The sequence below is a fragment of the Miniopterus natalensis genome, chromosome 16 (genome assembly GCF_054644295.1).
Source record: "Miniopterus natalensis isolate mMinNat1 chromosome 16, mMinNat1.hap1, whole genome shotgun sequence".
Lineage (NCBI taxonomy): Eukaryota > Metazoa > Chordata > Mammalia > Chiroptera > Miniopteridae > Miniopterus > Miniopterus natalensis.
In genome coordinates this window covers 14,756,795-14,780,849 of record NC_142096.1, presented here as the reverse complement: position 1 = coordinate 14,780,849, position 24,055 = coordinate 14,756,795, and the positions used below count along the sequence as shown (strand labels likewise).

Here is a 24,055-nt window from a genome sequence, read left to right as displayed (position 1 = left end):
TGGCCTCAAGCTCTGATTTTTTCATTTTTGTGTCCCCAGAAGATAGCACAACGCTTGGCATATAGCAAGTGCTTAATAAATGTTGACTAAATGAATTGAGTAACTGAATTTTCCCTCCATCTGTTGCTTGGTTGTTGATTGTTAATTTGTATTTTTATACCTGGACCAGCACACAGTACAGTGTCATGTGTGCCTATTCAATGGTATACTTATGTGGTAACAGGATGATGGAAACCATAATAGTTCATGAAGAAAAAGTACCAGGAACTGACCATTTGTGAGGAGCAATATCATGCGAATTCAGAGCAGGCTGGAGGCATGTTATTACGGGAAAACACATTTCTATTGAAAAGTAGAAGCTTTTCAATAAAATCAGTGTTGTGTAACACAATTTTAATTTTCATGTTCTCACACTGAGGTTTATATATATGTTAATTTTTTAAAATACCTCCAACTTGTGTGAGTTTTTTTTTTTTAGTGACTAGTTGTGATATGACATAAACCTGGCCATCCCATCTGAAATAGCAGTCTCCTCACACTGCCCCTCCCCTGTGTCCTGGCCCCATGTTCTCTCCAGACCCAGTTTTATTGTCTTCATGGCACTTGTCACCATTTGGCTGTTGACTTGTCAATGTCTGTGTCTTACACTAGAACATAAGCCATGTGTGGGCCGATATCTCTTCATTCTTTCTCACCAGTGCATCCTAAAGTGCCTTGCGTGTAACAGATACTTGATTAAATATTTCATGTTTGAATGAATATTCTTATCATTCTATAGAAAAATCTGACCATTTGCCTTCTTCCCGCTATTAAAAATTCATTGTATTTAAGTATGTTTGTTTTTTTTAAACCTTGAGGACTTAGCAGTGGCCACTTATTCAATAGATTTACAAACCTTTGCATATACTGGTGGGAATGCAGATTGGTGCAGCCACTGTGGAAAACAGTGTGGAGTTTCCTCAAAAAATTAAAAATGGAACTGCCATTTAACCCAGTGATCCCGCTTCTAGGAATATATTCTAAGAATCCCAAAACACCAATCAGAAAGAATCTATGCACCTCTATGTTCATAGCAGCGCAATTTACAATAGCTAAGATCTGGAAACAGCCCAAGTGCCCATCAGTAGGTGATGGATAAAAGAGCTGTGGGACATTCACACCATGGAATACTATGCAGCTGTAAAAAGAAGGATCTCTTACCCTTTGGGACAGCATGGAAGGACCTGGAGATTATTATGCTAAGCCAAATAAACCAGTCAGAGAAAGACAAATATCACACGATCTCACTTATATGTGGAATCTAATGAACACAATAAACTGATAAAGAAAATAGGTCCAGAGATATGGATGCATGGAGCAGACTGAGGGATCTCAGAGGGGAGGTGGGTGGGGAGGACTGGAAGAGATTAATCAAAGAACTTATCTGCATATATGCATAGCATATGGACACAGACAATAGTGTGGTGAAGGCCTGGGGTAGGGGCTGGGGGGGGCAAAGGTGGGGGAAATGAGAGATATCTGCAATACTGTCACCAATTAAATTTAAAATTAAAACCTTTGCATGCACCTGACACTATAAAATAGTCATCCATGGTGATTAATGATTGTTTGCTTGTTTTAAGTGCTTTTTAACTAATTTGAATGATGTGTAGAGGCGTCTTCTCTTTCAATGCTGCCCCACTGTCCAGTCCTTTGTCATCTGGATGTACAGTTGATTTGTTTAAAGTACAAAATAAAAAATAATGTGGAGCTGCTACTGAGTACGTTAACCATGGAATCAGACAGCTTTGCAAACAGAAACCGCAACACTAATACGATAGATTATAAATTATTATTTGACACCTTTTCTGTGTAGCAGACTTAAAAAAAAAAAGAGCACTGTATTAATATTGTAAAAACTGGAGCCATGAACTGAACACGAATGCACATATATATTTATGTAGCTGGAGACTTAACTAGTATTTGCTTTGCACAGTGGGGCAAACAGAGCACAAAATTAAGTGCCGGACACATTCAATCTACAGATTTTTAACTTTTTATATGGTCACTTTTCACTGAGTAATAGTAACTTCAAAACTAGTTTGACTCTAAAAAGTATTAGGGAATAAAATACACTTGATGAGTAGAAATAATATGATTGAAAGGGTAGCGGAGAGAGAGGCTGGAGTCTCCCTGCCTGAAGTATGAAAGATTTCTGCTGCTTCATAATCAATAATCCCAAATGACTCTGAAGGGCTCCACTGATGTATAAAAGGTATGGAAAAATAATGTCATGGAGGAACAGAGAATCAGTGGAAAATTAGTTTGGAATCCATTTTGGGGCTTTTCTTTAAAGGATCAGAAAAATGCCCTGCACTCAGTTCTCTCTGGCCTGTACATCAAATGTGTAACCCAGATATTTTTATTATGAAGGTAATGTGCTTTCAAATCAGAGACGTCGAGAAAGGCAGAAGGAACCTTTGAACCTGCAGCCTCCTTTTGCACCTGCTCAGAATGCCAAGTGGCCAACAGAGCAGAATTAGGCCCCAGAATGGAAACGGAAAGTAATGTGCTGGCCAAAGCAGGGAGCGAAGGCTGCTCAGTCCAACCGCCTGTGTCCTTTCAAGGGAAAAACGGGCATGGGTTAAAAATGGAAGGGGGAGCTTAGTGGAAGGGAATAAGCAGAGGGCAGGAAAAAAGGAGGGTTTTCAATGGTGCTCTGTGGGGAAATGTGGTTACAGTCACGCAGGGGAGCTGGGTCGGTTGTGTGCCTCTTTCTGTCATTGTTCATTCCTGCAGACTCTGGATGGTGCTGTTGAGGGGGAGAGTTTCTCTGAGTTTGGATTTGTCAAGCGCTTTCATAGGACCCCAGATTTCATTGTCACAAATGAGATTCATGAGCCAGGTGAACGCTGCTCAGCGAGATTCCAGATTTCTATTTTATGGCCCCGATGATCCTCCCTAGAGAAGGCCAGTCAGCCACACAGACCAAAAAGACAGGGCCCGGCCGGGCGTGGCTCAGCAGTTGAGCGTCAGCCTAGGATCCAGGCGATCAGGGTTCGATTCCCAGTCAGGGCACATGCCCGGGTTGCGGGCTGCAGCTGATCAGTGACTCTCTCATCATTGATGTTTCTGTCTCTCTCTCTCCCTCTCCTTTCCTCTCTCTGAAATCAATAAAGATATATTAAAAAAAAAAAAAAAAGGAACATATTGGGAGAAAGATGGAGCAAGTGAAAGTGCTTCTCTTGCCAAGGTGTGTGCATACTGATTGGGAGCTGGAATTCATGTTTAATTGGGTATCTGTGGCCAGTTGGAGAGGATTATGTAATTCCTCTTGCAACAAGCCCGGTGCAAATACTCAGAAATCAAGATCTGGTCTCTAGTACCTTAATTTTTTAAAAATTAAGAGACAAAGATAAAGCAGATATTTGCAGGAAATGTACGATAAAGTCAGTATGAGCTTAGAGAATGTTGGCGGGGGGAACCTCTTTTAAAAAACTTTAGTATCTATAAAGAAATTCAGAAACATACTGCATTCATTAAAAACTGCATCCATTCAAAGAAGTCCTGGATGCTTGGAAGGAGGAACACACCAGAGAGTAAGACAGCCCACAGAAATGAAAATGCAAGGTTGAAGTAAATTTTAAAATGTAGAAGATGATTTGGCAGGTGAAACTGAGAAAAACCTTTCACTATGTAGAGTGGGGGTTGGCAAACTTTTTCTGTAAAGAACTTGATAGTAAATATTTTCAGTTTTGCAAGCCATTCCGCCTCTGCCATAATCATTCGGGCTTTTTAACATGAATGCAAATGGGCAGGGCCATGTTCCAGTAAAACTTTGTAAACACTGAATTTTGAGTTGCACATAATTTTTACATATCATAAAATATTTTTTATTTTTTTTACCATTTAAAAATGTAAAAACCATTATTACTTACTGTGTGGACCATAACAAAACAGTCAGTGGACTGGATTTAGACCATGGGGCCATGGTTAATTGACCCCTAATGCCAATGAAAGATACGGATGATATGTAGGAAATGAAAACTAAATTGTGGCATAAATTTAAGTAACTGCTGACATATAAGAAAAGAAAATCTCTTTGATTTTCGTGTTGGGAAGCTTCTTTGAGATTCTCAGCACTTGTGACATTGGACTTCTGAGAATGTAGTACAAGAAAAAATAATCCCAACCAGACTAATTGGTCCAGCACTTGAACAGTGTTTACACAGTCATTATAAGGTAAATGCAGCTTATTGATTTTTTAACTTTGAATCAATCCACAGTCATAACAGCAAATCAGGTAGAGGGTATAAGATGGAAAATATATGCTATTCACCTTGACCATATAAAAACAATGCTGGGATGACAGAAGGTGGGACTTGGAAGGAGAGGAACAAGTATAGAAAACATAAAAAGGAAATAAACACATATAGAAAAAGTAAAAAGGAGTCTTTATGTGGAAAATCATATAGATTTAAATATATTATTTAAGGTTATAAAAATAAAAATGGGCAGAGGACGTGAATAGACACTTCTCCAAAAAGGACATACAGACTGCCGATAGACATATGAAAAGATTCTCAGCATCACTAATTGTCAGAGAAATGCAAATTAAAACCACAATGAGATACCACCCCATACCTGTTCAAATGGCTGTTATCAATAAATCCATAACAAGTGCTGGCAAGGATGTAGAGAAAAGGAAAACCTCATGCACTGCTGGTGGGAATGCAGACTAGTGCAGCCACTATGGAAAACAGTATGGAGTTTCCTCAAAACATTAAAAGTGGAACTGTCTTACAACCCAGTGATTCCACTTCTGGGAATATATCCAAAGAAACCCAAAACACTAATTCAAAAGAATATATGCACCCCTATATTCACTGCAGCATTATTTATAACAGCCAAGATATAGAAGCAACCCAGGTGCTCATCAACAGACAAGTGGATAAAAGAGTAGGGGTACATATATACAGTGGAATACTACTGGGCCATAGGAATGAAATCTTACCATTTGCTACAGTAAGGGTGGACCTAGAAGGTATTATACTAAGTGAAATAAGTCAGTCAGAGAAAGACAAATACTATATGATTTTACTTATATGAGGAATCTAAGTAACAATATAAAAGAACAAAATTGAAACAGACTCATAGACACAGAGCAGACTAGTGGTTGCCCGATGGGAGGGTGATTGGGAGACTGGGTGAAAAAGGTGAAGGAATTACGTACAAATTGGCAGTCACAAAATAGTCACGGGGATGTAAAGTACAGCATAGGAAATATAGTCAATAATATTATAACAACTGTGTATGGTGCCAGGTGGCTACTGGAAATATCTGGGGAATACTTTGTAAAGTGTGTGATTGTCTAACCACTATGCTATACACCTGAAACCAATACAAAATAATATTAAAAAACTAAATTACATGGCAAAAAATAATCAAGAAAATTAAAATTAATAAGACCAAGAGCAAACCAAGGAGAGGGAAGGAGGGAGCCACCATATGTGTGCTAATTCCTGACATTCTCATCAAGGTATCCACACATAATTCCCTAAGACTGATAAACTAAAAAAAATGAAGAGAGAAACCATTGAGAGGTTGCCCCTGGACATTGTACCTGGGGCTGGAGAAGGGAGATAAACGTGTGTTTTACTTAAAAAATAATAAGTTCCAGTGAGAAAAAATGGGACAAGAGACTGGGGATTTTCACCGCAAGTCCTTTGGTATAACTTATTTTTTAAACCATATGAGTGCTTTCTTTGATAGCCATAAGAAGATAAAAAATAACCAGGAAAATTGTAGAAGCATAAAAATTACTAAAATTGTTCAGCATGTTTTTTGTTCAGAGCGGGATGTGGCCATAAAGAAAAGTGCATGGACATGGATTTGGAAAAGAGTTTATAAAAATAAATATGATTTTGTTAATTTTTCTTTAGTTGTATAAAAGACAGTATTTGAAATGTAAATACACAAAAAAGTATGTTTTTTTCTGTTGTCTTATAATTCATCTCACTTCCATTTTATCTTCTTCCCTGTTATAGGTATGTGGTGAGATTTTCAAAGCTTTATCAGTCTTTGGTTGTCAATTATTTGGCCGAATTTACCAGTTTTTCTGAACGAGAGTTTGCCCCTGTATTAGTCAGCTTGAGCTGCCATAACAAAACACCATAAACTGTAGGGTTTGAGCAAGATAGCTTTGGAGGCTGCAAGATAAAAATCAGGGTATCACAGCATGGTCGGGTTCTGGTGAGAGTTATTTTGTCCAGAACTATGTCTGTCTGTCTGGAACTATGTCTGTCTGGAACTGTGTATATATGTCTGGGATGGCATTCATAAGCTGCCACGTTCCCAAGCCTGATTTGGTCAGACTTTCCCAGGCATGTTCTCATAGTGATTTCAGAGGAGCAAGAAATAATACACAAGCACAAAAGGCCGTTCGAGAAATCATCTCACACCTGGCTCCTCACCACCTCTCCCTCATTTGTTCTTTGGTCAGAGCAGGCCACCATGCCCCCCTTTCCTCTCCCCACCCCCAGACCCAAGCAATGGAGAGACAGATGCCACCTTGTGATTGACAGACCGAGGGTCCTATAGAAGAGGGTCCTTCTGCACTGAGGACATTTTTGTTATCGATCTACCCCATTGCTATTCCAAAGGAATTTCTGTAGAGATATGAAATGATGTTGATCAATAATCATTTTTATGGCTCCTATTTGTTTCCATTTTGGCTTTTGTCATGCTTTCATGCATCCAACGTTCGCACGGGGTTTGCCCATAAGGTACGTGCTCGGAGCGCGTGGGCAGCTTTGCACCTCGCACGCTCGGCATCTCCCGAAGAGTGTGCTCATGTGGGCAGGTGAGCGATGGGTTTTCCTGCCGCGCTAAGACAGAGCAGACACAAGGTACACCGTGACCCTCTCCCTCCGTGTTTCTCCTGACAGGTGCAACAGTCTGGCTGATAGGAAGAGCAGGCCTCATACCCAGAGCCATCTGGGATGCCAGAGCCCCCTCGTTGCCCGGGGCCTGCCTGTGCGCTCTCCGCACTCCCTCTGCGAGGTGTGGTGGTTGGAAACCCCGACGCCCAGCGGCGTGCGTCTGGGAGGCAGCTCCTACCAGCATTACATGCAGGCGTTCGCCTCGCGGCTTGTGAGCAGCCGCACATCTGGATGGCGCTCCTTTATAAATGGCTCCACCAGGCGCCTGGGGAACCGGGATGGATCTTTGACATGGGATTAGGAAACTTTGCCAGTGGTGGTGCCTGGAGACAGGAAAGAGCCGGCTCTGAGTCGGAGGGAAACCAGGGAGGCCCCCTGTCACCGGCAGGCGCGAGGCGATGTTTGTGTCGCGCAGTACAGCCCAGCCTGGAAAAACAGGAGCATCCCTTTACCTCTCCTGATTGGGAATCTTAATCTTTCCATCTTTCTTTTCCTCCCTTTTTCTATATTTTCTCACTTTTTCTTGTTCTTATACCCACCTTTTCCTGGTGCCTTTTAACACTCCTTCCTTATCAGTTGTTTTTCTTCGGGCCTTAGCACACTATCCCCTAACACTCTCTCAGTGGCCTGCAACTCAGCTGAAGTCAGCTGGGCTCCACGGACTCTGTGTCCCCTGTGCTGCGCTGTTGCTTCCCCACCTCAGGCTTGGGAGTCGAGCAGGAGAGCATATTAATGCCGTTCAGCAGATGTGAAGATATACTTTCCCGAACACATAGTACCTGGCAAGCATTTCTAAAGTGCTTTAGATAAACCATTTTTAATCCTTCCACGAGCAACAAGCTAGGCATTATATCCAGTGCACTGAGGACCACGTTAAGCCGCGCCAGTGACTAGCCCAAGGTCACAGTGCTAGCGAATGCCACAGCTGGCCTTCAGTTCAGGTCTGTGCGCTTCCAGATGCCTAAATCTTTTTGCATTACATCTCTCCTGTGTCAGTGTAAAATGAAAAAATATTGAGGATCAGAAATGTGAGCTATCTTGCTAAGAATTGTAGTGCTAGAATGACCCTGCTTTTTTTGGCTCAGTGTAGGAGAAATCTAATCAGAGCAAAGGCTGTTTTATTCCCAACCTGGGAATGTCAAGAACACAGCTGGGACTCGAACCGGTTTTCTGACACTCAAGGATATAGGAGCTGTGATAGATGATGACCGACCAGAGGAGTCTTTCATTCGTTTGACAAATAATTACTGAGTGCCTGCTATGTGCCAGGCACTGTCCTAAAGTTTAGGATTCTTCACAAAATAAGAAAGATCCCTACCCTTGTGGAGGTTGCAAGGACATGGGGAAAGACAGATAATAAACAATAGACAAAATAAGTGAGCTGTGTAGTGTGTTAGATGATACTTGCTGTGGGGGTGGAGACAGTAGAGCAGATAGTAAGTATTGCAAGCTCCAGAGGGAGGAGTGTTGCATTTGTTAAAGAGGGAGATCGGGAATAGGACTTATGGAGGAGGTAGCATTTAAGCAAAGGATTGAAGGAAGTGGGAGAATTGGCCATGTAGGTATCTGGGAGAAGAGCATTCCAGGTAAAATAAGAAGTGGGCATAGTCAGCATTCGTGAGCAAGGGTGAGGAATAGTGGGAGCAGTAGGTGGTAGGGGAAGAGCAGTGAAGCTGACACCAGATAGTGGGCATCCAGATGGCTTGAGGCTTTGTAGACTGTTTTAAAGATTTAAAATAAGGGAAAGGGGGAAACAATGACCTTAGGTGTATTAGGTGGATGAAGTAACCTAGGTGCGGCCTGATGGTGTTCCTGATCAGGATCGTGGCAGTGTTCATGGTGAGAAGAGACTGGAGCATGTATATGCGTGAAGGTAGACCCCTCAGGTTTTCCTCTTAGATCAGATGTGGAATGCAAGACAGAGAGAGGAGTCTGGTGAATCCACGATTTGGGGCTTCAGCAACAAGAAGTATCGAGTGTCAGGTGAGATGAAGGCCATTTTGAGAACAGGAGTCAGTTTTGGACACATTGAATTTGAAATGTTAACTAGATTTGAAAGCGTAACGGAAGTCATCAGCTGTATGTACGAGTCAGTAGTTTGGAGAGTAGACTGGGCCGGAGATATACTTGGGGACTCACTAGTGGATACCTTGAAAAAAAGGCGTGAGACCTCGTGGAGAGTGCCGACGTGTGTACACTGGAAATGAGCGCAGTGGGTGGTGACGTTTGTCTTGTATTTCACCACAGGCAGGACTCAAGAATCAGTGAGAAAGAAGACGGAAGGTTGATTCTTGGCTTCAATATAAAAGACCATTTAAACCACTAGAACTTACTGGCAATGGAGTGCAGGATGCGTTTTTTTGATACTGCAAATTTTCATGAAGAGTCTTGAATCTTCATCGTTTTCCCAAAATTCGTGCAGGTCTCTTCCTCCTCCTTGCCCCCTAAAAAACAGAGAAAAGAAAATAATAGTAATTCTTTTCTACTAAGGGATTTATAGTTAGTCTTTATTTATCCAAGTAAAGTTGCTTACACACACACATGTACGCCCCTGTTCCATCATAGTCCATCAAACCTGCTAGAATAGACATTGATGGATCGTTGTATGCTCTCCCCCCGCCCCCTCCAGTCTCCTTTTTTTTCTTCACAGTCTAGTAAGATTACGCAATGAAAGGCAATAAAATAGTAGATTGGGCACTAAAGAAGCAGCATTGCAAGATGATTAGGAAAGGAAGAAGCAGTGTTGAGCTTGCAAACACTTGCTTATAAATGAGCTGCTGCAGATATGTTTACCGCTTCCTGATATTTGGCCATAAAGCTCTCTTTGTCCTTCTGGTGGGTGTAAACACTCTCTGCTTTCTCTACTTTTCCACAGCCAGCTCCCTAGGCCTCCTGTAAGCTTACCCAGTTGAATTTGTACAGCCCTCAGGAGCTTAAAATTGCACTATTCCCTTATAAATCAAAACCTAATAAATTAAAAGGGAATTTATATTGCAAAACAGATAAGGGGTAATTGGATTACAAAATAAAATTGAACTTTAGAAGTGGTTTGTGTATGTTCTTTCCGTAACACTTCTTTAAAGCATTTAATTATTTTATTAGCAGAAAAGCTTCAAGTTTGCCTTAAAGAAATTAAAACTTAAGAGTTCTTTCTAGTTAAATACAAATTAGAAAATACTATAAAGCATAGCTGAAATTATTGTCTAAAATAGAATCATTTGCAAAAAAAAAAAAAAAAAGTAACTTGCAAACTAACTTTCCCTCAAAGATGTGTGTCTTGGATAAAGTGAGGTCTTCCTGTAAAATAGAAAGTAAAGGCACTTTCTGCTTGTCTATAGAAAGGCCAGGACCGGCTCAGAAAGGAAGTGCCTGCAGTTCTGCTTGGTGTCACCAGGTAGAGGTTAAAATAACAAACTGCCTCCAGCCTCTCTCAGGGCAGCAAAAGCAACCAAAATTGCCTCCAGAGCTATAAATGCAGAGAGTGCTGTAGTAGACTGAGTATGGGGAAAAAGAACTGGCGCAAATGTTGTTTTTTTAATATTTGCCTCTGGGCAGGACTTTTTTTATTAGTTTACTATTTCTAGTAAATATGAAATACTATCTCTTTGTTTTACAAACCATTATTATTTTGGTTTAGGCTTCTATTGTGGAAAAAAACACACAGCCCAAATCAGACAAAATTATCATCTGTGGGTGCAAAGAGAGGTATGAGTGTTGGGTGGCCGAGGAAAGGGGAGCTGTTCAAATAACCAGGGAACTATTAAGATTCGACAGCTCTGCACCACCCAGTGGAACAATGTGATAGTTTGATGTGAGTTGAACAAATGCTTGGTGTTTCAAATTGCACATAGGAATAAAGGTTAAGCTCTTTAAAGGAATGAGGTTATGACTTTCACTCCCCAAAACTTGGTTGCTGTTGAGGATGTGGCATCAGGATAGACTGGAGAAGTCCTGAGAGCACCTGGGGTGCTACAAAGAGAAGTTCAGGCAGAACAAATGAAAGTCTGCTCCGAGAATCCAGAAAGAAGCGGCAGGCAGACTGGGGCAGCTGGAGTCACCGCGGCTCCTAATGTGGAACAAACTGATAACCGCTGCATAATAAAGCCAAGGCTAAAAGTCAGCTAAGAAATGGGGCCCATGCTTGCATCGCTGTCTGATTAAGGAGAGATGTTAGTGCTTGTCCATAGTAGGAAGCCTTATTCCTCCCATTTTATTTGCTCTACCAGTTTCCATGGAGGCATATCTCTGTAGGTTCATTCAGCCTTAAAAATCTCTGCCTAAAGCTTTGTGTTTATTGCTGCTCAAGCAGGTGATAACCAAATGACCGCTTAGCAGGAGTCTATTCTGAATGAAAAACAAATCAGCTTTTTCAGTGTTAGGCTCAGACACCTGGATTTAGGAGAAGAGGAAAATGTCTAACCGAAGCCTACACGGTGGGCTGGTAAGGCTGAGTTCTGAGATGACGGCACGGCTGAGTTCGTCTCCGCCTGGGCCTCCAGCTGAATGGACTTGTCTCGGTACCGAGGCTCCCCTGTTTCCCAGGAAATGGGCCAGTTAAAGAATGGCCCTCCAGGAAGGTTGGTGTATTGACGCTTAGGCAGCTTTACTCTCTTGCCTTTCCCTTCCTATTTCACAGCCTTCTGTGACTGGCTTGTAGGAGTCTTCAAGGGATGTGATCAGCTTTACTTGCAGCAAACTTGCAAGGGGCTGCAGGGTAATGATGTGTCAGCTATGAACTCATTCAGCTAATCTGGAGGAAATTTTTAGAGCAGGGAAGAGGCAGAGTCAGAGGTACTGACTTGTGAAACGTGGTGGTAAGTGTATTTCTAGCTAAAAGAGCCAAAATTCTAGTGTCCTGATCACGCAAAGGAAAGGAGGCGATGGTGGGCAAAAAGGGAAAAACTGAACAACGAAACATTTACTCATTTGTACCATCCATGCCAGAGGTCCACCTGGCTCATAAAAATTAGGAAAGCAGAGGGCAAATGTCTGGCAGCCTGTGACTCGGGGATGGAGGGTTGAAGGAAGAGGCCAAGTTTCACTGGGACCCACATGAGCACGGCCCAAGTCGGTGGAGGGCAGCAAGGGCCATCCTTGAAATTCACTGCTGAATAAATAGTAAGTAGGTCTGTGAGCCCAGACTCTGTGAGAACGGTCTCATGTCATTAATTCATTCACTTATTCGTTGTGGCTGTATCTATTACATGCAGGGCACTCCGGAGAGCTGTTGTAACAGTTCTGTCTTCACTGAGTATATAACTTAGTGTTCCAGTTACTAGGTTTGCAAAACAAATTACCCCAAAATTTAGTGGTGAAAGACAACTGTTTATGATGCTCGTGGATTATGTGGGTCAGGAATTCACTTAGGGCTCAGCAGGGACAGCTTGTCTCTGCATCATGGTGTCTAGGGGCCTCAGTGGGAAGATTCAAAGGCTGGTGGCTGAATCCATCTGAAGCTTGTTTGAGGGATGGTGTTGGTGGTTGCTGTCAGCTGAGACCTTAGCTGGGTGATTGGCCAAAACTCCTACACATGGTCTCTTCATGTGGCCTGGACTTCCTCACACTATGGTGGCTGGGTTCCAAAGAAGAGTGCCAGAGAGGGTAAGCCAGGCAGAAACTGTATCTTTTTTACCACCTAGCCTCAGAGTCACATAGATAGCCTCAATTCTGCTGAACTCCATTGGCAAGAACTGTCACGGACCCTGGAGAAATTCAGAGGGAGAGAACCCCAAATATCAGTGGAGGAATGCCAGTCACAATAAATGAAAAGCATATAGGTATATGTGTACATACGTGTGTATATATGTGTACATACATAAAATCTATATGTTTAATATAGATTTAATAAAAGTGGAAGAAATAAATTACCACAGCACAAGCTAAGAAGTGATAAATGTTTTTGTGATTATTTTGTAAAGGATGGCACAAAGAATCATACAACTGAAAATGTACTGATGAAAAAAACACCTGAGCACTAAGTTTTCTAAACTTGGATCACCCCCACTATTTTTACTATTATCTTATTATTTGTACTATTGTTTCCTTAATTTTTTCCTTAAAATTGACCTACTGGGTTTTTTTACTCAAATTTTTTTTAAAAGCCAACTAGATAGTACTACTAAAACTAAGATTTCCTTTTTGCCATGATTTACTTGCCATAAAATAAAAGCAACCTTAAATATAATAAAAGTAAAACAGAACAGTTATTGGTCTTTAAATATACTGCCGCCTGTTGAAGGAGCTGAGGCTGAAGGGACCCCCTCTTTGTCAAAAAACATGCTGGCAAGTATTAGAAAGATGTTAAATCATACTCTTACAAATTGAGGCTCTCCCCTTGACTTACTCTGAAAGACTAAAAGAGAAGTGAAAGCAAACGATTCTTAGTGAGAAGGTCAGTAGTATTTATGGTCAGGTTTGTATGCCTCCCAACATCTTTTAAAGAACTATCAATATTATAATCCTATTTTGTTGGCAAACACTGATCCCGATGATAAAAATGATAGGTAGCTAAGCTTTTATCTAGGTTCAAGCAAGTTCCTGGGCTTCGTGAGGTAGACCAGCCTCTAGCACAGTTAATTGTTGTTAATTTACAGATGTATTTATAACCTGCTATCTGTCATAGCCTCTGAGGGTCCTTGTACCGGTTTGGTGTGGTTTTCTAAGCACCTCCTTGAAAGATCCAGTGAGTAATAAAGGGCTTGGCTAGTTGGCTTCCAGACAAGGCCCAGCTACCCCCATTATCTCATTACCATTCCCCACAAGCTGGTGGAATTGACTTCTTGCTTCCCCGCTGTGGCATAACTAATGTTCCTAGACTTTCTAGACCCGCCCTTAGTCCAGAGCTCCCAGGCCGACTTGCACTTTTTAGTATGCAGTATCTAAGTCCTGCAACATTCATTTTAAAGATAATTATTAGCATCTGCCAGGAACAGTGTTGTAGTAGGCCCTGGAGATATCAGAGGACAAACGGTATACACTTTCTTGGAATACAGACAAAGGCCACTTGGAGGCAGCGATTTTCCCCCTAAAGTTTAATTAATTGCTTAGCAACACCATTGTCTTGTTGTTGGATTACTCATCAGAAAACAGTACTTCCTGGAGATTTTCCCCAGTTGAGATGATAACTTGAGGACAGATGTCATTTTCATGGGCTTCTCTGCCTGGAGCTTTTCTTTCTGGTTTTCAGGGGTATGGAGAAGGTCTGCTGAGGTTAGGAAGACAACAGCCAGATATTTATCTCTGGGGAGCCCAGCCTGCAGCCTTTACCGCACTCTGGGACTTCTAGTAGCAGCGCCTTTCTAGGCATGGGGTTGGCATTAACAGACTTTCTTTTGCTTCTTTATGTGCAGTCGGCTACAGTGAAGCTGTCAAAACCAGTGGCTCTGTGGACTCAGCAGGATGTCTGCAAATGGTTGAAGAAACATTGTCCTCATCAGTATCAGATCTACAGCGAGTCATTCAGACAGCATGACATAACTGGTAAAGTAGGCAGTAGCCAAAATATTTCACTCCCTCTCCCCTTCGCCATGGCCTTTCCCACACCCTTGCAATGGGACGGCATCTTCCTGCCGAAATTTTCTGGGGTGGGTTTCCTTTAAAAGGGGCGATCAATTCCTGATCCGTGGGAGCCATGCTACTTAACAAGCCTAACACGTCATTATAGAGAACCGTGGATTTCAAGTGTCCAATATAAAAATATGTGGAAATCAGGATAAGGGATTGGGGGTCTCTAGAGAAAATGAAAGCAAGCCTAGAGAAAAGAAAGGGAGGAAGTCTTTCAAATCAATTTGGTTACAGGATCAATAGGTAGATATTCTAAGTAGAAAAGATTTCTAAGTAGGAAAATTCTGAAGTGAGTAGAATAATACTAGCTCACTACCCCTGAGATGAATACCTTCAAAGCGCAAGTTAAGACTCCACTTAGATAAGGGTCCTTTGAGAAATATATGTGGTGGTCAAGCAGCGCTTGGAAGCAGAAAATTTGACAGTGTCATGAACTGTAAAAGCCCTCGGATTGCATCTCTCAGTTGGAGAATGGAGTGGGCAAGGGGGAGAGCAGAGGCCCACCGTGGGAGCCCATCAGAATAATGGGGTCTTTTGAAGACCTCACCTGCTCTGCCACCCAGAGAGTCTGCTTTCCATGGCTGCCGTATTCCCTCTCTCCCCCTTTGCAAACACCATGGTCAGAGATAGGACTGAGCAGTATGCTCTGTGCACCAAAACTGTGCTTCAGGAGGGAGGGAAAAAAAAGAAAGTTCTGATTCTAGCCCTAACCACTTTGGCTCAGTGGTTAGAGCGTCGGCCCTAGGACCAAAGGGTCCTGGGTTCAATTATGGCCAAGGTCACGTGCCTCGGTTGCAGACTCTGCCCTAGTCAGGGTGCATGCAGAAGGCAGCCAATCGATGTGTCTCTCTCACATCCATGTTTCCCTCTCTCTCTCTCCCCCTTCCACTCTCTTTGAAGAGCAATAGAAAAAATACCCTTGGGTGAGGATTGACAAACATGAAAAGAAGGTTCTGATTCTAGTGTAGAGTCTTCCTCTTTACTAAGAGAAAACTGATACTCTAGTGGGAAAGCAACTTGCCCTGAAGGAACTCAGCACTCTAGCTGCCACGCCTCTTTCCAAACTCATGCTCTGTCTTCTGAAATCCTAACCTCTCTCTATAGAGTCCATTTACTCCTGTTTCTTTGGAAAGGGGTGTATTAAGCAGAAAGCATTTATTTTTGCAGTTCAGTGTTTGCCCTGTAACTTTGAGAGGACATGATGGGCTCCGTGTGCTCCGTGGATGGAGCCCTTGGGTACACTCGAGGCTGCCCAGGGGACAAGGAGTATGCTGTGGGTAGAGGTGGGTTTGTCAACCAAAGCAGCCCCCTTTGTCTGTTTTATATATTTGGATTACATAGAAAGCTTGATTTGGAATAACCCTCAGGCTTAAAAATCACTAAGCTGGATTATCATGGAGCCCTGCTGAGCACCTTGATAACGTTTAAGTATATAAGGAACACACCCAAGTGTAGCTCGAGCTGAGTTAACAGAGCATGAAGTACTCCTAACTTCAGTATAAAAAAGGTCCTTAATTCACTTCCTCTCTCCCTTCAACCGGAGGTAATGGCCCATTTGGATAAAATTCCTGAAATCCTGAGGGCAGAGTTGGGACTTCGCTTAGATGCCAGCTGTTAGATTTTACTTCTTAGTTCCCTCCCTTAAGAGTCCCGTGTAAGGTCAGTTATTCCACCCCTGGAAGTGATCCATCAGTCAGGAACCATTTGGCTGATTATGGTAGCCTTCATCAGGTAGTGTCCGCTGATGTTTCTTAATGCCTGTGATCGTGAGGGCGAAGCCTTTTTGGTGATCTTATTTGAAAGTAGTGTTATCTCTCATTAAGGGTGAGAATTATGAGGTGCCCTTGAGGGAAGGGTGAGCATTTATAATGGTTTGAAGAAGATGAGCATTTGGCTCCTCGCAAATGAGGATCTCATGCTTCAATGCTTGTGGAGCAAATGGTCCCACTTCGCAAGGCTTTCTACTGAGTGGCACGAGGTTCAGGGGTGCGGGAAGGAGACACGTGTTTCAGACAGCTGCCTTACTGCTTTCGGTGACACCCTTGGTCTCCAGGGAGCACTGCCGGCATCAGTAAATTACAGCCTCTTTGGGACCTTGGGCAAGATCCTGGCAGGGATTCTGAGCAAGTTATTTAACCCCACTGCCTCATCTCCAAAGACAGAGATGATAATAGTACCCGTCTCAGAGCGTCGTTGTGAAAATTAAATGCATAAATATCAGTATAGTACTAAGTCGGCCATTTATTGACACCTTTTGTGTGCCAGCATCGCACTGTTATTCATGTCGAGACTCGTCGGGAGGTGTCTAAAAACACACGATGACTTCATTCTAAGGGCAGCCTGTTTTCTGGCAAGAAAAGAAAGCAAGGAATTATTTGGGGACTTAGGGATCAGAGAGAATGACTTCAGATTAACATTTGGTCCACTTTTTTCTCGACACTCACCTATTCGAGGCCTCAGAAGACCACTCTCTTCCCCTGTTCTCTGGCCCGGGATAGAATGTAAAATTCCCACATGATCACGAGTGCCAAGTGGCCAGAAAATAGCTTTCAGAACATAGGCCAGCCTGCGGTTACCAGCTCTGTGATGCTGGAAGCCGTGGGCATCCTAGTGCCCTTTGCAGCTGTAACCAACAAAGCAAAGAGGCATATAAAATACCAGGGCGTGGGGACAGAGCCCAGCTCAACAGCCTCTGCAGACAGAAGAGTGACTTAGGGAAATGTCAGAGCAGTGGATGCGGCAACCGAGCTGTGTGATTTTTGTGAAGGTTACTTGATGCACTTCAGCTTTCTGGGGCTGGAAAGAGGGGGTGAGGATAGTCTCCCCTGGATGGTGTTGATGGGACAGTCGTTCGCGGTCGTAGTAAGCATGCAATGAACCTTAGCTGCTGCTGTTCCCTGAGCTGCTGTCCTGATTTCTCCGAAAACAGACAACACATATAAACAGTGTTGAATCCGTCTATCTTTATTTTCATGACAATTGGGAAATGAGCACCTAAGCAGGGAGGGAAATAATCTGGGCTAGTAAACACGCCGTGCTTGTCTGCAAGGCTGCAATAAAGATGTTCCTGCGGCCTGGCCGGGCCTGGCTCAGCGGTTGAGCGTTGATCTAGGATCCAGGCAGTCGGGGTTCGATTCCTGGTCAGGGCACATGCCCGTGTTGTGGGCTCGATCCCCAGCTGGGGGCATGCAGGAGGCAGCTAATCAGTGACTCTCTCATCATTGATGTCTCTCTCTCTCTCCCTCTCCCTTCCTCTCTCTGAAATCAATAAAGATATATTAAAAAAAAAAAAAAAAAGATGTCCCTGCATCTCTTGTGCTTAGATTCTCCTGGGCACTGCTGTTCTTTGACTCTCCTTATAGCAGGGGTCTCAAGTATCATGCTCATGAAGGAGGCCTGGTATATCAGTGTAACATAGAAACAATCCCTTAATTTAGAGGCAGACGGTACAGCGAATGTGAGTAAGAAAGAAGATGCTCTATATTACGCGGGAAGGAAGAAGGCATGGGCTTTCTGATGACAGGCCTGGGGCGAATGCTCCCACCTTGTCCTCCATCCCCAACTTTGGACACATGATAGCTGTACGCACAAGCTTCTCATCAGTGAAAGGACAATAATATTTATCTTCAAGTGTTACCGGGAAGACTGAATGGGATGATGCATGTGAAGGGCCTCGCTTAGTGCATAGTAGACATTTATCCACTTAGCAAGTATTTATGAAGCATCTACCCGGCACCGGATTTGGGGAGTATAGCAATAAATAAGACTGTCAACATCTGTGTAGGTAAAAATGTGCGCGTCCGTGGAACACTGCGCATCGTCAACAGCACGCTGCTTTGGGTCATCGCACTCTGCGTCTGCAGAGTTGGTTTACAGCTCTGTAAGCAGATAGCAATACGAAATAATTCGTGTTGTAGACATGTAAATTCTGTCACGCTGAGTTTCAGGTGACTCCCCTGGCTACTGTGGAGAGGCGAGTTTTGCCTTCCATTTATGCATTCATTTCTCGGTCTCCCTGATCTGTAACTATGCCTGCTGTTCGGATCCTACTTTGAACTGGTGTTAACATCTTATCACTTTTCTCATTAATGAGTTAAGTAAAATCTTAAAACGTGATCATTTTTGTGTTGTTGATAGTCATGATTTTAACTTTCTTTGAAAACGTAACCTTTCACCTCGGTAGTTTAATTCTTTAATTTATGTTTTAACCTGTAATTTCACCCTGTGAACATTTTCTGACGCCTTTGTTTAAAGGACATTCAATCCTAAACAGATGTTGCCCCCAGTTTCTCCAAAGTCTGAGAAAACTTGTGATACGTTTTAAACCCACCAGCACACAAAACCTTTTGCAAATTTTCTATTAGAAGTTCTGAGAATTTCATTGTGTCCAGAAGGTACCTGGTATTTTGTGGCAGATGTGTTTAATCAGAAGAGAAGCTGCTAGTGTTAACTCCCTGCAGAAAAGCTCTTAAAAAGGCATAAGGTGGTTAGAACGCCTGAGAGGCATTAGGATAGATAGATTTAAATCATCAGATTAGGCTTGAAGGAAAGAAATTTGTCTATTTTCCTGTGCTTGCACGATTTCTCTCCCCAGCTTTCTGAGGCCGGGCTTAGAATGCTGATGAGGAAGCCCCCCCGGGGCAGGTGGAAGCTCACAGGCAGCTTTTCAGGTTCTTTCTATGCGCATTTAAGAACCTTTCCAGGCCTGAGGCGTGGCAGCCCCTGCCTGCCTCGTATTCTCCCCGTGGTGGTTGCCAACGTCAGCTCAGCTCCTTCTTCCGCGCATCCCCCATCTGCAAAGCGTTCTTTCCCCTGCCAACTTCAGAGGCTCATGTTCATGGGTGAAGCACTCAGACCTCCCAGAATACAGAACGTCTTTTAAAAGCGATTTTGAATGTGTCAAAGGTTTTCACGTTGGCTGCTTTGCGAACGGCAACAGGAATCCTTTAGATGCCTGGATGTATACGGGGATAAATAGTTATCCTATGGGTAGCCCCTGCAAATGGTCAGTATTGATCTGTCATATTTCTCGGTCCTCTGGTCCTTTTTGTGCTTCCAGCACTGCCCATTTGTACCTCTTTCCCCTTCTCCAAGCACCCCGCTGAGATGTAGCCCCTGGAATGTTCTGTTTACCCTGCTGAATAAAGGGGAGGCCTCTTTTTCGTTCTCAGACCTTCAGGCTGCGGCCCTGTGCATTTGCTAACATTGTTCCCTCCAGTGGGCACTCCTCCCAGCTGCTCTGCCCCTTTCTCCTGCTGTCTTGTCTTTTATTACAGTTCAAGTTCCCCATGGAGACCAGTGGGGTGTGTAGTTAACAGGTGTCAAAAGAAGTGGAATAATTACTTTATGTGATGTACCTGTGAGAATACTACTTCTAGAATCCAGGTTAGTCAAATAAACTGTGGGTATATTTACCACTGTGCCTCCTCTGTACATTTTCTTATCTTTATTGGTTTTCCCCTCTGGGTATTATGTTCTACTTTTCTATATCTTTGCATTTTTGTTATATGTCTATTTTGTACGAACTGCTCTACAATTTTTATTGTACCTCAAGCAGCATTTTATTTCTGCAGAGGAAAGTTTCATCAGGGCCTATGGTTCCCATAATCGAATTTTCCAGGAACAGAATTTATTCTTTGTTTTTAACCCCTTTTGATGGAAAGTGTACAAACATCACTTTTATATTCAGCATTCTTAAACCAAAAGTGCTGAATTTGGTTGTCTTGATGATTCAGGATAACAGCCTTCTCGATGTTGGAAAGGCCTTTAGTTAGGATGTCATCCAAGGTTTCATGAGGTTGGTAAAAAATACCCCTTTCAATGAGAAGTACAAATGGAGATCAAAATATCAGCTTCATTCCTGATAAACCTTTTTGGGAGAATGCCAGTTAGGTCTTCAAACAAATCTATTTGCTAAGAATATTTTTGCTTTGAATGAGGCGTTCTGATCGTTGGCACGGGGTGCTGGCCCTTTTACCTTGTGGCAGAAAGCAGATTACATCAGGCACACAGGTCACAAGAGAGGACACAACAGGAGACTGGACTGTTGCCCTGAGAAGTTATAAACTATCTGATGAGATTTCCCTAATATGTTTACCATCTATTTCATCTGTTTCTCCTTCCTCTGGCTTCAGAAAACCTGGCCTTGTTCCCTTCTGCAGACATACCTCAGAGAAATTGCAGGTTCAGTTCCAGGCCACCACAATAAAGAGACTATCACAATAAACCAAATAATACAAATAAATAACACAATAATAAATAATAACACAAGAATAGACTCGGTGTTTTGCATACTCACACTGTAAACCTACTTTTGCCCACCCTGTATTGAAATAACTATCTGTGATTCTAGGTGGGTACTGGAAATATCAGGGGAAATACTTTGTAAAGTATATGATTATCTAACCACTATGCTGTACACCTGAAACTAATACAAAATAATATTGAATGAAAACTGTAATTGAAAAATAAAATTTAAAAAGAAAATAGATGAAAAGGGGAGTACTTTCAAACTCATTTTATGAGACCAAAATAACCATGGTACCAAAACCTGACAAAGATATTACAAAAATGTTACGGTATAGACCAAGGTCTTTCATGAACATTAACCTAAAAACCTTCACAAAATGCAAACAAATTGAATCTAGCAATAGACAAAAAGATTATATCATGGTCATGTGTACATAGGAGTGCAGGGTTGACTCAGTTTTTGAAAATCAATGTGATTTACCACATCAACAGAATAAATGAAGAAAGTCATATGATCATCCCACTAGATAAAGAAGGCTGATGGTTTCAGCTTAGATATCATCATTTGGATCTTTACTTACAATAAAAGGCTGGACAAACTGCAAATTGATGATTTTTTTTTTTTTTTTTTTTTGGCCCATTAGAGAATTGATGCCACAAGGGCAGTCATCATCCTGAGATCTGGAGAGTAACGCACATGCAGGAGATATAGCCCTGAAGGCTTTCTTAGCTGGAACAGAAACCAACCCAGCAATAACGAAGAAAAGATTTGGACACTTTATAAAGAAGATTTAGAAATGACCCATAAACACATAAAAATATGCTCAGCAATATTCATTCATCAGGGAAATGCAAATAAAACCACTGTGAGGTACCACTTTATACCAAGTTCAGTTGAGTGACTCAAGGAGAGTCCAGCTGCTGAGCACTTAACATCAGGAGATAAGAGGAGTTAAAACCTAGAAAGTACTTGGAATAGTGCCTGGCACATTGTAGGGACTCAATAAATGTGGCCTGTCATCATCACTGTTGGTCTATGTTTAGTGAATTATGAGCATTTAATGAGTACCACTAGGGGCCACAGCAGGATAGAAAAACAGGATTCCTTGACACCAGACTGGAAGGGACCTCATTCCGCCTCCTGTAATTCACATGACTAAAGCCTTGAGCTAAACGAGTTGTGTAAGAGCATATAACTCTTCAGATTACCAGAAAAATATTAAAAGCTAGGTCACTAGCTGTGGAAGATCAGGAGACCATTCTTAGAGGAAGGCCAACAACTTACCTCACGTAGAAGTAACCAGAACAGGGGCCTGAAATGGGCAAGACACCCTTTAGCGAGCGTGTTTTTCCACTCCAAATTCCAAGAGCAGAATGGAGGTTTTATAGCCACAAAGCTCAGTCTCTTCCTTATTTTCACCAGGTCCAGCTTTTCTTTCTTTTCCTCCTTTTATTCCACCTTTCTAGTCCCCTTTGAGAATGTCAAAGGATTCTAGATCAAATATGACCAAAAGTCTGACTTCCTTTGCTGCTTACTTTGAACACTAAGCATTTCACCCAATCAGAGAAAATAAGTTGATTAAGCACAGTCTCTTTTGATAAATCCTTCTTTGCTTTTTAGCTTCTGTACCCATTTGATGCCTTTTTTTTTTTTTTTTTTTTTTACTGATGACTGTTAATTACTGTGTCTGTTTTGTTTTGTGTGTTTTGGAAAAGCACTGAAGTCAGATTGCAAAATTGGAGCTCCCCTCCCCTTGGTTTTGTTCCCAAATCCTGTTTGAAAATTAATACACTGTGTACTCCCTTCCTGTCAGGTCCGATTCCCCATCCCCATCTTACAGAGCCCCAGGTTGCACAGGCAGAACCTCCATCACTACATTCTCTTGGGGGATTGGAAATTATGCCCTTTTAGAGGCAGTCTGCTAAAAGCGAGTCTTCCTTCAGAGGGCATCGTTTATGGTGATGATTGTGATGCCAATGTTCTTAATGGAACAAAATGAGACCCACATTCGTGGGATTAATTATGTTTAAGATCTTGTGACCTTATCTTGAATGAAATACGGCTGCCCTCAAGAGTTCTTGGCCAGTGTCATTTTAGGCCACTGTGTTTGGGCTCTCATGTTCCTCATTCAGAGTCTCCTTAGATGTTTTCAATTCCCACATTAACTTTAGGGTAATATAGCTTTTTAATTGCTCTTGCCAAGCTTTATATCTTGGATAGTTAGGAAAGATTAGGGAAAGCATGGGCTGTAAAGACCTGTGATGGAGGCCCCTCCACTGATTATTCACTGTGAGTGACCTTGGCCAAGTCTGTTAAACCTCTATGAACTTCTGTTTCCCTTTCTCTAAAATATAACTATGATCATGTGTAACTTACAGAATTGGTATTAGTTATTATAGATCTGTACTTTATGGACTTCATTCAAAAGTTTTTAAGAAGCAAAGAAGAGCATAGAAATCACTTTGCAAATGGGAAAGAATTATTTAAATGTATATGTGTGTGTAAATATCTATACGTGTGTGTATACGTACGCATTTGTGTGTACTTAGTTTTTGTTTTCATTGTTTAAGAGTATCTCAGTTCTCTAATTAGGGCCCTAAAACCTATCAGGCAGTTTCAGTATTCCCAGCTACCAAAATTTTGCTTTGCCCAATGCACTTTTGAGTAATAATAATTATTGTAAATGAATATCAGCTTATCTCCCAAGCATATACTTAGCAGCAAATACTCCCAAGATAGTTTCTAGTAACTTAGAATATAAAGAATTCAGAAGATCTGATTCTTGTCCTAAAGGAAATGATCATGTTGGGGAAAATCATACATTTAAAAAATATTGAGCATTTATGTGCTAGGCACTCTTGTAAGTATTTTGCATAAATTATTTGGGTTTATCTTCACAATAACCCCATAAGGTAATATTATTATTACCCCCATTTTACAAATAAGGAAAATGAGCTCAGAAAACTTAGGCGTCTTGTCATGTGTCATACAAACCGAAAAGTGGCAAAGTCAGGATTTTAACCCAGGGCCGCCTGAATCCAAAGCTCATGTTTAGACCTCTGTGCAGTGAAAGATAGTATTTTATAAGTCTGAGTGAGGCAGAAAGTAAAGATGAGAGTAAGTACCAGGTATTTGAAAAGGGACTCCTATCTATGAGTCTAGTTGACTGGAAAATCTGCTAGAAGGAGACTGAATTTATTCTATGAAATTTCAGAAGAGAAAGCCCCTAAAATATCAAGTTGTGTTCATAGATTTTGTTTGGCCCTCAGAGAATTCAAAAAGGAACCGTAACAGCTTTTGAGGCATGGTCCTCACCACTCCC

General features: G+C 42.0%; 1 protein-coding gene across 1 annotated transcript in view; it reads left to right on the top strand.

Moving 5' to 3' along the window:
• SAMD12 (sterile alpha motif domain containing 12) overlaps positions 1-24,055 on the top strand; it is a 146,246-nt gene that overhangs the window by 90,218 nt on the left and 31,973 nt on the right. The window contains exon 3 of the mRNA XM_087825598.1: positions 14,270-14,399. Coding sequence (XP_087681724.1) covers positions 14,270-14,399 — 130 coding nt within the window. The remainder of the gene's footprint in view (positions 1-14,269; positions 14,400-24,055) is intronic.